This window comes from Rattus norvegicus, chromosome 17, assembly GCF_036323735.1.
Source record: "Rattus norvegicus strain BN/NHsdMcwi chromosome 17, GRCr8, whole genome shotgun sequence".
NCBI lineage: Eukaryota > Metazoa > Chordata > Mammalia > Rodentia > Muridae > Rattus > Rattus norvegicus.
The window spans coordinates 48,744,135-48,760,388 of record NC_086035.1 but is presented as its reverse complement, the minus strand read 5'-3'; the positions used below and the strand labels follow the sequence as shown (position 1 = coordinate 48,760,388).

General features: G+C 42.8%; 1 protein-coding gene across 13 annotated transcripts in view; it reads left to right on the top strand.

The window, feature by feature from the left end:
- Positions 1-15,227: 15,227 nt before the first annotated feature.
- The window catches only part of Aoah (acyloxyacyl hydrolase), a 241,350-nt gene continuing 240,323 nt past the window's right edge, over positions 15,228-16,254 (top strand). For 6 of the 13 annotated variants that reach the window (XR_005495320.2, XR_005495322.2, XR_005495323.2 and 3 more), the window contains exon 1: positions 15,230-15,676. Coding sequence is in view for 5 of the 13 variants with exons in the window: in XM_039096014.2 (XP_038951942.1) it covers positions 15,553-15,676 (124 nt within the window). In the remaining 8 variants the exon portion in view is untranslated. Of the gene's footprint in view, positions 15,677-16,254 lie in introns of all 13 variants that reach the window. The other 7 variants (XR_005495324.2, XR_005495325.2, XM_039096020.2 and 4 more) reach the window with 6 other exon arrangements.

The window sequence follows — 16,254 nt, the reverse complement described above, 5'->3', positions numbered from 1 at the left end:
CAAGAATCGACAAATGGGATCTCATAAAACTGCCAAGCTTCTGGAAGGCAAAGGACACTGTGGTTAGGAGAAAATGGCAACCAACAGATTGGGAAAAGATCTTTACCAATCCTACAACAGATAGAGGCCTTATATCCAAAATATACAAAGAACTCAAGAAGTTAGACCGCAGGGAAACAAATAACCCTATTAAAAATTGGGGTTCAGAGCTAAACAAAGAATTCACAGCTGAGGAATGCCGAATGGCTGAGAAACACCTAAAGAAATGTTCAACATCTTTAGTCATAAGGGAAATGCAAATCAAAACAACCCTGAGATTTCACCTCACACCAGTGAGAATGGCTAAGATCAAAAACTCAGGTGACAGCAGATGCTGGGGAGGATGTGGAGAAAGACGAACACTCCTTCATTGTTGGTGGGATTGCAGACTGGTACAACCATTCTGGAAATCAGTCTGGAGGTTCCTCAGAAAATTGGACATTGAACTGCCTGAGGATCCAGCTATACCTCTCTTGGGCATATACCCAAAAGATGCCTCAACATATAAAAGAGACACGTGCTCCACTATGTTCATCGCAGCCTTATTTATAATAGCCAGAAGCTGGAAAGAACCCAGATGCCCTTCAACAGAGGAATGGATACAGAAAATGTGGTACATCTACACAATGGAATATTACTCAGCTATCAAAAACAACGGCTTGATGAAATTTGTAGGCAAATGGTTGGAACTGGAAAATATCATCCTGAGTGAGCTAACCCACTCACAGAAAGACATACATGGTATGCACTCATTGATAAGTGGCTATTAGCCCAAAGGCTTGAATTACCCTAGATCCCTAGAAATAACGAAACTCAAGACGGATGATCAAAATGTGAATGCTTCACTCCTTCTTTAAATGAGGAAAAAGAATACCCTTGGCAGGGAAGGGAGAAGCAAAGATTAAAACAGAGACTGAAGGAACACCCATTCAGAGCCTGCCCCACATGTGGCCCATACATATACAGCCACCCAATTAGACAAGATGGATGAAGCAAAGAAGTGCAGACCGACAGGAGCCGGATGTAGATCGCTCCTGAGAGACACAGCCAGAATACAGCAAATACAGAGGCGAATGCCAGCAGCAAACCACTGAACTGAGAATAGGTCCCCTGTTGAAGGAATCAGAGAAAGAACTGGAAGTGCTTGAAGGGGCTCGAGACCCCAAAAGTACAACAATGCCAAGCAACCAGAGCTTCCAGGGACTAAGCCACTACCTAAAGACTATACATGGACTGACCCTGGACTCTGACCCCATAGGTAGCAATGAATATCCTAGTAAGAGCACCAGTGGAAGGGGAAGCCCTGGGTCCTGCTAAGACTGAACCCCCAGTGAACTAGTCTATGGGGGGAGGGCGGCAATGGGGGGAGGGTTTGGAGGGGAACACCCATAAGGAAGGGGAGGGGGGAGGGGGAGGTTTGCCCGGAAACCGGGAAAGGGAATAACACTCGAAATGTATATAAGAAATACTCAAGTTAATAAAAAAAAAAAGGAAAAAAAAAAGAAAGAATATTAAAGGGCTGCATCATTAGGAAGGTTGAGAACTACTGTCTTAAAAGATTTTTAGAATTCATGGGTTACTTTGGCTGCAAGACATACAGCAAGCAAACGGGAAATTATCTGGGCACTTCCTCCTTGCTGGTAGCTTTCACTGTGCCGAAGTTCCTATGCAGGCCACTAAGGAAGAAAAACTATCTATGGGTTTACTCTGTGGTAGATGCCAAATGCAAGAATGCTACAATATTTACCTACCAGTCAAGATGTCTACCAGTAAAATTGTACATACATACATTATAGGCATAACCAAACATTTTCTGATTGAATTTGAAGCTCATTCCACAGCAGTAAGTTCATTCCTGGCTGGTACTATAAGTTTTGCCCAAGAACTCATGGCTGGGAAAGTCATAGGCTCTATGGGAGAACAAATGCCTGTTGTTTTGTCACACAGACATGTTGCTTGGGGGTCTGGAGGAGAACCACAAGAGAGAGAAGGAGGGGGAAGGAAAGACCACAATGGGTCAAGTGTGTTCATGAAAATGTGGCCCTGAGAGCTGGCCAATTGGAGTTAAGAGCAGCTCAGACGAAATACAGCAAGTAATAACTCAAGGTTATTGATAGGAAATAGATTTAATAACATAGAGGGTAGATAGTTGCCCAGCTCTTGTGCTGTTTAAAGCTTATTGTAAATATATAGGTTGTGTGTGTGTTTTATCCAGGAAGTGAATGATCAAAGGAGGGTAGAAACCCCAGATATGGGTTAAACAAGTTCTACAACAGTAAATATTTAATGTTAGTCTCAGATTAGTACTGTGTAGCCTCAGACAGAGAAATTTCTTTTTTACAGTGGGCAGTAGTTAATGCAGAGACTCATAACTGGTCAATGCTGAGAAAAAATGACTGTTGAGTGCTGAGCCCTAAATCACCCAGAATCTTAGGGAGCATCATAGAAGAGGGGGCAGAAAGAGTGTAAGAGGCAGAGGATGGGCAAGAGTAATGTGGAAAGCTTCCTCCTAGATATAACATGATCATTGCAGCCATGGACTCACAGTCTCTATGGTGACATGCATGAGACTGAGTCCATCAATGTTCTGTCCTGGATGGGCGGAGGAGTATGTGAGGCCTCACCCTTAGGCAAGTAGCTATTGTAGTTAATAATGCTTGGGAGAAGATGAATAAGTTTACTTCAGAGATGTAGCCCATGATCCAGTAAATAACCTCACAGCCATGTACTTACTATAAATTAAACTCCATGGGTTATACTTTTATAAGACACAGAAGAGGGGATATGTGTTGAAATGAGGCCTACAGAAAGAGTAGGAAGGAGAGAAGAAAATGGAGAGAGCAGTGAATATAATCAAAATATAACAAATAACTATAATGTTTACATGCCATTTTATACATGTCTGAAATTGTCAAATAACTTGAAAATTAATATTTAATGTGTTTGTAGTATGTTCATTTTTTTCCAGAAGGAAGACAGATAGCTTTCATAATATTGTCAGAGTGAGTGGTTTGTGACTACAATATAAGATGCTTTTCCTGAATAATTATGAATACATTAAAAAGTCCAGAGATTAGATTTTCCTAGGAGGTTGTTTTGTTTTATTCTGGCTCATGCTGCAACATAGGAATAATCCTGTTCACAGGTACTAGAGGCCAGCCACAGTCACAGCAAAACATACTGACATCTAAATTCAGCTTTCTGTTTATGGCAGCAGTAGGCTCTTGTCTGTCCCTGGGTCAGGCTTTGCATGCAACTGTCAGCTCTGATCATGTGGCTAAGTAGTGACAAAAATGCAAAAGTGACTCAACTACATTTAAATGAATCAGTTTGCCAGATGGCACCGCTAGTAATGGCAGACATCTACGCAAATTTTCTTAACTTTCCTGCCTGTGACAACGCCTACCTGGAGATATTCAATAAGTTTGCATTTGGGTGAATGAGTCAGTACAGACTGTTGAGCCAACTAAATTAGGCCCATTTCATGGTTTGTTTTCCCATTAGTAATAGATAAATAGAGTCTTAGTCAGGGTTTCTATTCCTGCACAAACATCAGGACCAAGAAGCAGGTCGGGGAGGAAAGTGTTTACTCAGCTCACACTTCCACGTTGCTGTTCATCACCAAAGGAAGTCAGGACTGGAGCTCACGCAGGGCAGGAAGCAGGAGCCGATGCAGAGGCCATGGAGGGATGTTACTTACTGGTTTGTTTTTCCTGGCTTGCTCAGCTTGCTCTCTTACAAAACCCAAGACCACCAGCCCAGGGACAGCACCACCCACAATGGTCTGGATCCTCCCACCTTGACCACTAGTTGAGAAAATGCCTTACAGCTGGGTCTCATGAAGGTATTTCCACAACTAAGGGTCCTTTTCTGTGATAACTCCAGTTTGTGTCAAGTTGATACACAAAACTAGCCAGATAGATAGATAGATAGATAGATAGATAGATAGATAGATGATAGATAGATAGATAGAATATACACATAATACATATATAATACTTAAAAGCTACATACTGACATTGAACACAAAATTACAAGTTTTATTCATAATAAATAATTTTAATCCTGTAAGTCTGAAAGCTGTCCACTGAAACATATTGATATTTCAATGTACAGTGTACAATTCCCTAGGATTTATACTAAAAATTCACAGGTGAAAAAAAATGAGGGGGAAAAGGTCAGTTCTTGTTCTTTCCATTAATAACCTAAATATAAGACATGTGACCTAGTAGAAAACAAAATGTAAACATTTTGAGTTGTCAATGACAGGATAAGCGTCTGTGCTGTCAGAACATTCTACCTTGGTACCCAGGGGCTGCTAAGCATACAGGTGTCCAATCCTGCCAGTGCTGAGCTCTGAAAGTTGAGATTAGGCCTTTGGGGTAATTGGTAGCAGCTGGTGTAGATTGCTTCTCCACATGTATCTCCATGTAGGTCCCTCCAAAAGCAGCCTTCCAATCTATATTTTTTTGAAATCTAAGCAATTCCTCATCTTAAAGAATGGCAGGAAATCTTTTAAACCCCAAATAAGATTTCTTATTTTACAGCTGAAGCCTCAGGCATTCTTCAGTGGTACAGAAGAAAAGTCTTCTCAAATACCTGAATCGAATTTCTGGTTGGGTATTTTATTCACCATGCCCAGTTTGCAGGGAGACATCTTCCTAAGAGTCATTCTCTAGAAAACATTGGGTGAATTGAACCATTGTCTTTTGGCATGAGCTATGGAGCAGGAAGTCACAAAGGCCACAGATCAAGGGACAGAGCATGGCTTTGGCAGGCTACAGCACTCCCACAGTATTCTAGCTGTAACATTAGCATAAGGATGACTTAGTTACCATAAGTCACCAAAATGATGATGGTTTTTCAGGCTTTACTACAAACTCCAAATTATGTCTCTAACTTGCAGTGACTCCAGTGTTTGGAACATCCCAACTCAGACAGTATGAGCTTCAAATAAACAGTCAGAAAATCCAGGGATCACCTGGACTTCATTTGTGAAGACCAATGAGATGAAAAAAATATCACAAGCCCAGGTAGACAAAAAACAGGCCACCTCAACACTGCTACTGAGATGAGGCTCTATCAGAAAAAAACATACAACATGACACAGTCATGTGTTATCTGAAGGAGCCTCCATTAAGAGTTACCTAGCTCAGACTGCCCTGTAGCCATGTCTGTGGAGCATTTTTTAAAATGTTAATTGATATAAAAAAAAAGCCCAGCCCACTGAAGACAGTGCTACCCTTTAAGTAGGTTCCTGGGCTGTATTAGGAAGCCAGAGGATAAGTCAGTAACCAGTGTTACTCTACAGTTGTGCTTCGAGCTCCTACCCTGAGTTCTGGCCTTGGCTTTTCTTAATGAAGGACCAGGATGTAAAAGTTAAATAAACCCTTTCCTCCTCCAACTTGGTTCTAGAGGCTTGCTCGTGGTGTTTGCCACATCAACAGAAAGCAAACTAGAACACGTGCAAAGTTGGGTGTGCAGGAAGGTGTAGTCTGAGAGATCAGACCACTCCAGTGAGACTCCAGGAACACTTGTGGTAGAGGGTAGCCACCCTAGCTTCATGGGAAAGGACAAGAGCTCTATGGTGGCATAAATATATTAACAGGAGGATTGGGCCTGATTGGCAAGAGCTGAAGCAGTTATTCCCAGGTGCTGATTCAGCAGGTAGAAGCTTCCTGCAAAAAGACTGACCATCTCAGACCTCTCTAGCATGAATATCTGATGTCTTCCTGCTCTGGGGTAACTGAGGGCCAGAGGCTGTCTTTTCCTACAGCTGACTAACCAGTAAGGCTGAAACCAAACCTTGACTTTTGCCTAGGTACAAAATTCCAACATAATGGCCACATATTTGGAAGCAAAAGAAAGGAAAAAATTCAGTAATTGTTTTAACAAGGCATACCACAAGAACTTTACCACTTGTGAAATCTAACAAGACATACCACAAGAACAATTTTGCAAATTGTGAAATCCAGCATCCACACAGATACAAAAAGCCTATTTCGTTGTGATTATAACTTGACATGTGATTTTTTATTCAGCCACTAGTTTTGATATTACTTTTATATCCTCTTACAAAATACTTATTCAATCGAAGTGTGAGTGACTAATATCATAATGGTCTTTTGGGAAAAGTGAGAAGTGATAGCCCTGGAAGGGACATGAGAAGACACAGCATGTACTCTAGCTTCAGAATGAGGACCAGGGCTCCCAGCCAGCACTTTGGCCCTAGACAATCATCCCCTACTCTCTAGCATCTGTTCCTGTAGTACTCTGCCCATGTTTTCAGCTGCTAACTTGATTCAGGAGTCATGGTCTCCTTGAACTCTGGAAAGAATGGAGTTAAGGCAAATGCCTCACTTGCCAGCTTAGAGATGGTGCGCCAACTTCATTGTGACTGTCCACTCCAGCTGCAACACGCTTAAACAGCCCTCTCTGGTCAGGTGACTTTGTGACCCTTCTCTCTCCCTTCCTGGTACCCACTGCAGTAATGACAAGCACTAGCAGTGCTATTTGGAGACTGGATAGGTAAGAGATCTGTTGGACAGTGTCTTTGGAGGTCTATATATGTAGTTCTTTCCTTAGTCTGACCTATCATCTCTGTGGGACATGCAAGGTCACCTCTGGTCACTAGACATGGCCTATGTTTTGGGGTTTCTTTAGCACAACATTAAATAGGCCAGATTGAAGAAAACTCTTAATAACCTAGATCTGGCACAGACTGGTGAACCCTATCTAATTTCAAGGCTACAGCCCATCCTCATTATCTGTTGTTACACACACACATTCCCAAAAGACAGGGATATAAAACAACCCCCAATTTTACATTGTATTGTGTTATCTGAGCTCAACTGTGCGATTCTTGAATTCTATTAGAATTATCTAGGGACCTGAACTGTATGTCCTGGCAACTCAGCAAATCTAGAGAGCCAAAAATGGATTCTCTCTGGTCTGGGAGGTCAAAGGTGGAATTCAATCACACAGCAGGTTCCCTTGGAGGCACAGTGAGAGATCAGATCAGCATGCCCTCTCCTTTTTCCTGTCACCTCAGAGTCCATATGATCTCTGAAACAGACAGACTTCACACACAGAGGTCTGCACTTCAAAACACCAAGGCAGGGGCTTCTACTTAGAATGACAAGGCCACAAACCCAGGCATTTGGCTGCAGGCCTGTACAGACTTGGGGAAAGTCAAATTCCTAGTAGGAATACACATGGTGACAGATTCTGTTCTTTACCAAGGGTAACTGGGACTCCATCTCACACCGCCACCATGGCCTAAGGCCAAAGTCAAAGGTAGCTCAGATTCTGACACCACAAGTCTTCGTCCCTAGGGCCACCTTAACTAACTGCTCACTTGTTCTCTTAAGTATCCACCTAGGAAGAATCAAGGCTGCATGGAGAATTTGTTTTGTTTCAGCTGTGACAGTGTCTGCAACAGAGGAGAAGACATTGGAAAGTGCTGGTTAGCATAGCAGATGGACTCCATGTGGACTGGACTCCTGTCCCTTTGGTAATTTTTTACTTCCCTGGTTCTGTCAGCCCTCATCTTCATCCTCTGACTCCCCTTACTCTCTTTTTAAAATGCATTAGTACAAGGCTAGAGATAAAAGCAGTGCCAGAGCACTTGCCAATCGGGCACAAGGTCCTTGATTTCACCACCCATGATACAAACATTCGTTTATCTCTCACACACACACACACACACACACACACACACACACGCAAAGAATTAAATGTCTCAAGATAAATAAAAATAAAAATATCTTTGACCTATACCTTGAAATTGGATTTAATTTATATTGTGCCCTATTCACTGATCAAAACCTGTCCTCCATTGATTCTCTTGAACAAACATGTTTAAAAACTACAGTAGGTGCTAGAGTGTCTTTTTTAAAGTTCTCTTTGGGGAGAGGGTGGGAAATAGTCCTCTCAGATCAACTCCAACCCTTTCAACAGGGTGCCACCTGGGTCTCAGTTAGCCACTCTCTTCTACCACACATGACTCTCATGTCAATTGAGCACAACACATGTCATAAAAACATCTCTATGCTGAAGGGGACCTGCACCTGCAAGTCTACATATCTAGGCCACCGTTTCTTCTTTCTCCAGACCAGGGATCAGCCTGCATGCCACCTTCCAGCCCCACAAGTAGCTTGAATTCACAGGGTCTGAGCTCAGCACAGTGTGAGCGGGGCTGCCTTTCATCCTGCCTGGACTGACCAGGTACAAGTCTTTAAGGAAATGAACTTTGCCATCTTGATACAAATAGTGTGACAGACCTTGAGGAAATGATGAAACTTTGGACTTTATCCTCCTGCGCTGCTGCACTCTGGCTTCCTGTTTTCTCTCTGCACAGAAGTTGGGGCAGCCTCTGGAGTCCCCTGTGGAGTTCCCTGTGGAGTCCCCTCTTGATGCTCAGCCTGTACTGCCTCCAGTGCTGACCTTTTTCTTAGTATTGACTCAGCTTTAGTTCTGAGGCCCAAATTTACTGTCTCAAATCTTTTTCTTTTAAATAATACTCCCCCAAACAAAACAAAGCAAAAAACCAGAAACCTCTTCTCCTGCTTTGCTGACGGCAATACCTAACATATGTATTCTTTATCTTGCTCTTTTCGCTTTTGTCCTACTAACATTCCCTGAGTGTCTGCCTAGAGTCCAGTACATGCACTGCAGTGATGGTGCCAAATCCGCTGCTATCCAGGAACACACAGCTACTGCGAGACCCAGATGTACGCGGATGCCAAAGCATCTGGGGAACACTGAGATTGGAGCAAAGAAGGCTTACCCAAGGACAGGGAGCCCTTCTAAGAAAAGTGAGCTTGAAGGGAAAGGAGCAGTCTGCAGGGAAAGGTTATTACAGGGGGGGAGGCACATGCAGAGGCAGGGAGACATGGGCAGCTGGTCATAACTTGGGGCATCAACATGTTGTTATGTATGAGGCAGACATAAGTCTTTATGGACACAAGTGTCATATGCAAACATAAGTCTTTATGCAAACATATATTTATGCAAACATATACTCAGTAAGTAAGTCGTTCCATATGATCAGAATGCAAAAGACCCTAGGGATGATTAGAAACGTGAGCGGAAACATAAGCAGGTTCCAGATGACTCAGAGGTCTGTGAGACTCTCTGAAACCTTCACTCTTGATGCAATGGGCACCAGGGAACTCTGGGGTCCTAGACAACAGACTGAAACACCCATTTTTCTTTCACTCCAGTGCCATCTCTAGCTGTGTTCCTGTGGCTTTCTTTTTCTCAGAGTCTATGTGATCTCAGCAGAAGGTCACATGGGCTGATCTTTGTACTAGATATTGACTTCCCCAAATCTAGGAGTTTATCATCCCTACCCCCACTTGCTTCAACTTTTCCTGCCAGTGGAAACACTGGGGCTGAGATGGAACTTAAGTTCTGCATTTTGACCACCTGCTCTCTCTTACCCAATATGCAAAGCAGTTTTGTGACCATCTTACTCTTTCTCTTCTCTAAATCCAATTGTAAGGACTTATAAAGCCAGGAACACAGCCCGAGACCAACTGGTCTAAGCTCTCATGAGCATTTGAACAGATGGAGTGAAGTAGTCACTGCCCACTGGAGTGCAGACATGTCCTCATCACTGTCCACTGGAGTGCAGACATGTCCTCATCACTGTCCACTGGAGTGCAGACATGTCCTCATCACTGTCCACTGGAGTGCAGATATGTCCTCATCACTGTCCACTGGAGTGCAGACATGTCCTCATTTATCTGGAGGCCGCATGGCCCAAACCCCTTGACCACCACCACTCTGGCCAACTAATTTAAGGATCCCATACAATTTCGGGGTTCTATGTCATCTACCTGAAAAACAGAGCATTTTCTAGCTTTCTGTTAATTCTTAATTTCCAGCTTTCTGTATAAACATATTATCAGGAAGTATGTAGGTTTATTTTTTGAACTGTAGATGCAAGTCCCCAATAAGACAGGGACCTACTTACACATAAGACCCTACCCAGTTGACCCTCAACAGTCAGACTTCAGCTGAGGTTGTCACCTGGACTTTTGACAGCTTCATTTCTGTGAACAATCCAGGATCTGGGTTAAAATGCTTTGGAGAGTACCAATATCTGCCCATCATTCAAAAGGGAGGAAAAAAAAGATATTCATGCTTGCTTCCCTTGCAGTTGTAAGTAAACATGTGACTCCATTTCCCAGCACCCTTTGTAACTAGGTGTGGCTAGTGAAATGTAAGCAGAAATGTTGAAGGAGATCTTGCTCCTTGGGAACATGTGAGCTTGCTCTTTTCTGCTTCTTTAGTCTGCTAACCTGTAACATAAACACAATGTCTGAGTTGCGAGCAGCCATGTGAAGCCACTACTGAGGACAAAAGCCCTAGGGTAGTAGGATAACCTCTAGATTTCCTTTCTCTAAGATGAATTGAATAAACCCCATTCTTAATAAAGCTGCATTTATTTTATTTAGTTATGAGCATTCAAATTTACCTTTATAGCTCAGCAAGGCAGGTGAAGATGATTAAAGCCGGCCTAGTCTTTGTCTGACACATATGAGGGTCTGCAGGCCTCCTAAGTTAGTCAGTGAATCCCCGAGGACTGTGTTTACATAGCTTGCCCATCTCTGTACTTGCTTCTGCCAGTCTCTCTTAACTCCATCTTTCTCTGTTCCACACAGGAAACTCAACTATTCACCAATCTCCACACACTCTACACAAGGCCAGGGCACCTCATCTTCTCTCTAACACATGCAAAGTAACATCACAGATCCATCAGACAGACTCCTGTCAGCGTTGACCCTTTGCCACGTTGCCTCCCACTGCCACATCATGTCTGTCTCACCAACAGCACAGCGGCACAAGTGTGTCCTCCACCCTTGCTCTCCTCCTTCCGCTCTACCTCAGCTCCTTTCCTTAAACTAATGCCGAGGAGATGAAAAGGCCTCTATTTAATAGAACTGATCCTCCTTATAGACAGTTTGATCATAAATGGCTCACTTTTCTTATAAATATATTTCCAGGGAGGTATATGTGCATATGTGTGTGAGAGTTTACACACACAAAAGGAGGAAGATATTGAGTTCTTTCTCTACATCCTAGCTTTTGAGATACAGTCTCTCACTGAAGCTGAAGCCCCTCCCTCACCCCCTGCCTTTTTTGGCTATGCCAAAGGTCATCAGGTCCCCAACATCAGCTGGTTATATCCATCTGTCTCCCAGTGCTGAGATTCTAGAAAAGCATAATTATATGCAACTTTCATATATGTGTTGAGGATTTGAACTCAGGTCCTCTTGCTTTCACAGCAACCACTCTTACCCACTGAAACATGTCCCAAGGTTCCTCTGATGTGTGTGTGTTTCTGAAAATTGACCAAAAGCATCATAAAATTCCATTTTTTAGAACTCTAAACAAAAACTCCATTCTAAAGCTCTAACCTAAAACTCAAGTCTAAAGCTTTAACCTAAAACTCCATTCTAAAGCTCTAACCTAAAGCTCTAGAATCTCAGTGTGAATGACTGGGTGAGTAGTAGGTCAGAGGGAGGGACAGGAATATCAGAGCACAAATCCTATTGGCTAGTTTTCAGGACCCTCAATCTACTGCTACATTTACAAGGTGTGGAAGAGCCCTGGCTCATTCCTGATAACTGGCTCTTAACTGTTATGCCTAAGAGAAGTGGGTTTCTCTGGTCTCCACATTTTTCTACCAGTAAGAGTACCCATAGTTGACATCCCATGAACTCGTCAATAAGAATTCACCTTTTAAGCATGAGGGTAACTAACACTTACTGAAACATATTTCTCTTGGCCTTTCTGAATCCCTATTAAACATCATGGTTTTGATCCTGTATTATTAAAGCAAAACTTTTGAAGTTCTGAGTTAATGTGTAAAATATTAGAATTCAGTATATGACTACAGAAAGGCAGTGCTGATTCATTGCCAGCTCTACATTTTAAAAGAATGAATTTTTAATTGATGCATAGCACTTGTACATACTTGTGAGGTACTATGAAACATTTCAATATGTGCATACAGTGGGTGATGACCACATCCTGGTAGCTGGCACGTTTATCACCTCAGGTCTTTGTCATTCTTTTTTGATCCATTTACATTTAACTACCGTTAAATTTTAGGGTTTTAAAATACACTCTCTTAATCCTCATTATCTTGCTATAATATCGTCATGATAAGCAGAATTTTGTAGTTAAATAAAGGGTTGGAAAGATGACTCTGTAAGAACATTTGTTACTCCAGAAGAAGGCCCAAGTTTAGTTCCCAGCACCCACATTAGATGGAGAACAACCATCTGAAACTCAAGGAATGCAGCACCCTCTTCTGATCTGATACATAGTGTTCATATGTATTCAGGCACACACTCATATACATAAAATATGAATAAATATTTATAGTTAAATAAATAGATGGTTTCAGGGTACATAGTTACTAAGCAGGAAGCCATGGCAATGGGTTACTTCCCCATCTGACCTCTGGAGCTCTTTTAGAAAATCCACATGCTTCCTGGTCAGGATAAATTTACCAGCTCCTGAGCAGAGCAGGCATGGTATAGAATGGGGCTCAGACCAGGGAAAGTGCACTCTACAGGGGGTCTGGGTCTAGCCAGTCAGCTAGGACAAGTCTGCAGCCAGACCAAGGAGAGAGCAGTATAAACCCAGGCACAAAAAGAAAAGGCCAAACCCAGGAGCTCCTTGTAGCAACACTAGCTTCTATCCTGTCTTTCTTCACCTACATTTTTGTCTACTTCTTTTCTCGATGAAGATCTTGGTATGAATGAGAGGTAGAGGCAATTGCTGCTCAGATGTAATTCCTGATTCCTGCACACAAGCCTGAACCGCAGTTGCAGTTTTCAGGATCACAAATCCCCAGCCTTCCTCTGCAGAGAGAAAGCCTGAGGTTTGCCTCTGAGCAGAGAAACAGAGTGCAGCAAGGAACAAATCTAAGGAATTCTCAGGAATCAACTTAGAGAAAATCAAAATGGGAGCATCTGACAGCAGTGCTTCTCTGGGGGTATCAAGCAGGGGTCTGAGTTCTTATAAACCTCAGACGACCCCAAGATTTTTCACCGGTTTGGTCGGAAGTATAAGCCATTTGTATTCAGTACCTAAAGAACAAACGGAGTTCTGGTCGGAAGTGTAACCACCCTTCTGAGAGCCTTGACTTTTGTGACTAGGACCATTGAGGTTTGGTTTCAGGGGGTTGGGGGAGGCGGCATGTATATGTCACTTCTAGTGTCAGTAACACCGCTTGCTAATTTCTGTGTTCCTTTGATATTGCCCAGTAAGAACTCAGTTGTCAGGTGTGAAAAGCCGTGTATTGAATTCCTGCTAGATAGTAGGCACTTCGCTGCCATACCTCTCTGAAGAAAACTCTCCTCTTCCAGCAGAGGTAGGTCACCCACAGAGAGGGTAAGGGACCTGCTTACTGCTGAAGAGATACAGGGTCATTTACTGTGACAACTCAAAGCCCAAACTTACTGGATGTATTCAATGCCCCCAAGGTTGCAGGTGCAGCAGACTGATCACACCTCAGTGGTGACGAATATACAACTTGCACTGCCCCTGACCCTGAGGTTGTCCATGTTGAATGCAGCTGTGCATTCTCAGGCCTTGAGACTGTTCCAAATGCTTTTCTGGAACATTTCTTCAATCTCTGGGTCAGACAGACCTGATCATGCACTTGTGAAGATTGACTTGCCCAGAAAAGATGTTCAATAATTTCTGCCTTCTAGTGTTTTTGTCATTTCCCCAAACATTACATGTTGCCCTGCAACTATCATAGAGCCTTAGAATGTCACCTTTGCCCTGGGCAATAGATGTTGTCACATCTCCACGTAGGATATAGCCAGGTTGTGAATTTACTATACCTTTACTTCTTGTCTGGCATGGTGCTTTGGGTTCAATGTCACCTGAATCCTCATAGTAACCCTATACAGTAATACTACCATTACCCTAAAAATTTGAGAAAAATAGAGAAAGAAAATTGGCTTGCTTGCCTGTTACATTCCCCATGTAAAAGTAGATAGGAGAGTCAAACACTTTATTTTTTCAGTCACTCCACCATTCCATCTAAAGCTTCCCTCAATCACGTCAAAGATCAAAAGCAGCAGCGCTTGGTCAAACAAAGCACCTGCACTCAGATCAAGTCATTGTCAACTGGCAGGGCTAATTGTCCTTGAGAGAGGGCAGTGAGGAGAGGACATATTAGGGGTGACCACAGAGAGTCTGTATGGAGTAGGGATTGAGGACAGGTATGACGTATTGAATACATGTGAAACTGTAAAAAAAAAAAAGCTATTCTATTAAACAAAAAATGCTAATAAATTTAACTAACTTGAATAATTCTAAGTCTGCAGTAAGTTTTTCTCAGAGCCAAAGCAAGAAGGGACAATCATATGACTCTTATCTGGACTGAGGTACTTTAGCCTCTGAGCTCGACTTAGTGTTGCATGCAACTTTGGTATATCCTATTGAAAAAATGCCAAAACATTCCAATGTATCTTTTATTTTCAAGTCCTTCTCCCCAGATTGCTTTCCTCAGAAAAACAGTGCCAAATGCTGAAAAATCAGTCTCTTAAATGTGAGCAAATGCCCCTCAGGTGGAAAACATAAACACATCTTCAAATTCTCAAGGAAAATGATGCAGCTTGCCCAGGCAAGTCAATACGAGGTAGCTAGCTCTCACGTTTTCCCTTCTTATTAGATTGAGGATCTAGCCCTGCTGACAGTTCACTGTTTTCTGCATATCAAATAGAAGACTTTAAGAAAGCTGGGTCCTGCAAAGAATATTCTCTATTTGTCTGAGGAACGTCACCACTGACCAGAGGGTTCTCTGACAAAACAAGGAGTCCATCCTCACATATGCAGCCAGTTAGAAGAAAGTTAATAAGTATAAACATAATTCTGCATTACACTTTATAATCTTAATTGTTCTACATTACAACTGTAACTTCTTCACTATGTGGGTGCTGCCAATCTGATTGCTGAAGGGCTGTGTGCAGGTGGTGTTATGTTTCTTCTTAGGTTTTAGTTTTTATTTAATTTCATTTTGCAAGAATGAAAGGGGAAGGGCCTCTCTCTTCCAACCCAACAGGGTGCTTCGGGCAAACCTCAAGGTTCACGTGGTTTATGGTCACTGACTGCAATCAGAAGCCGGAAGTGCTGTCGCTGTCAATGTGCAACTTGGGTATTTCTTTTTCCTGAAGGCTTTACTCAGAGGGACTGTCCACCAAGGACTTCTCTAGCTCTTCCCAGATCTGGACATCTGAGCCTTTCTCCAACATCTCAGAATTGCCTCAGTGTGTGTGTGTGTGTGTGTGTGTGTGTGTGTGTGTGTGTGTGTGTGTGCGCGCGCGCGCACATATGCACATGCTCACTTGCATCATACTTGCTGCACAGTGTGTTCATGGCAGTGTGTATCAGGGTGTGGTAACTACAGAGGGGCCAGGCAGGGTTGAGAAGTAGCGTCATCTTGTAGCCAAGATCATAGCTCCTTGTACACAGCTCAGGATGAAGCCCCCCAGGAAAGTCTTCAAGACCACCCTTCTGTTTCTTCTGCTCTCTCACTCATTGGCCTCTGTGCCCTATGAGAGCCAGCCGGGTGCCAGCTCCTCCCACGGCCAAAACTGTGTAGGTATGTACATTTTAATTTTTTTCTCTGTGTTTGTGACAGTGAGTTCTGATACTTTGCTTGCACAATAATTCCTCAGCATCAAAATTAGATGTGGTAGCAAGTACCTGTCTATATTCCTAGCACTCAAGGAGATGAAGCAGGAAGATGACCAGATAGAAGATAGCCTGGGCTACATAGTGATACCCTGTCTCAAATGTAAACAAACAGAAACGCCTCTTCTGTGCTTGAGAAGGTTTTCTTTTGGATCAGCTCCCTTCATATCTGAAATTCTCAGTTCTCGACATGGTACTGAATTCAGACATCTGGACTGGATTACTGTCTTCTTTCTCTTCCTCTTGCTGATTCTTCTGCCCTTTACCTAGCCTTCTCCCTACCCTGTGTTCTCCTTAGTCAACATGGATAATAACATGTCCTTCACTGGGGAACTGACAACTAAGACCCTGCATGCGTGTCTATGACATCTGTACACAGTAAGAGTTCAGTCCCTCAGCTTCCTTCATTCTTTAGGGAATTTAGCTATAGTGACCTGACAGAAACTCTGAACACTGACTGAGATATGGCTTTGTGGCTTCTTCATA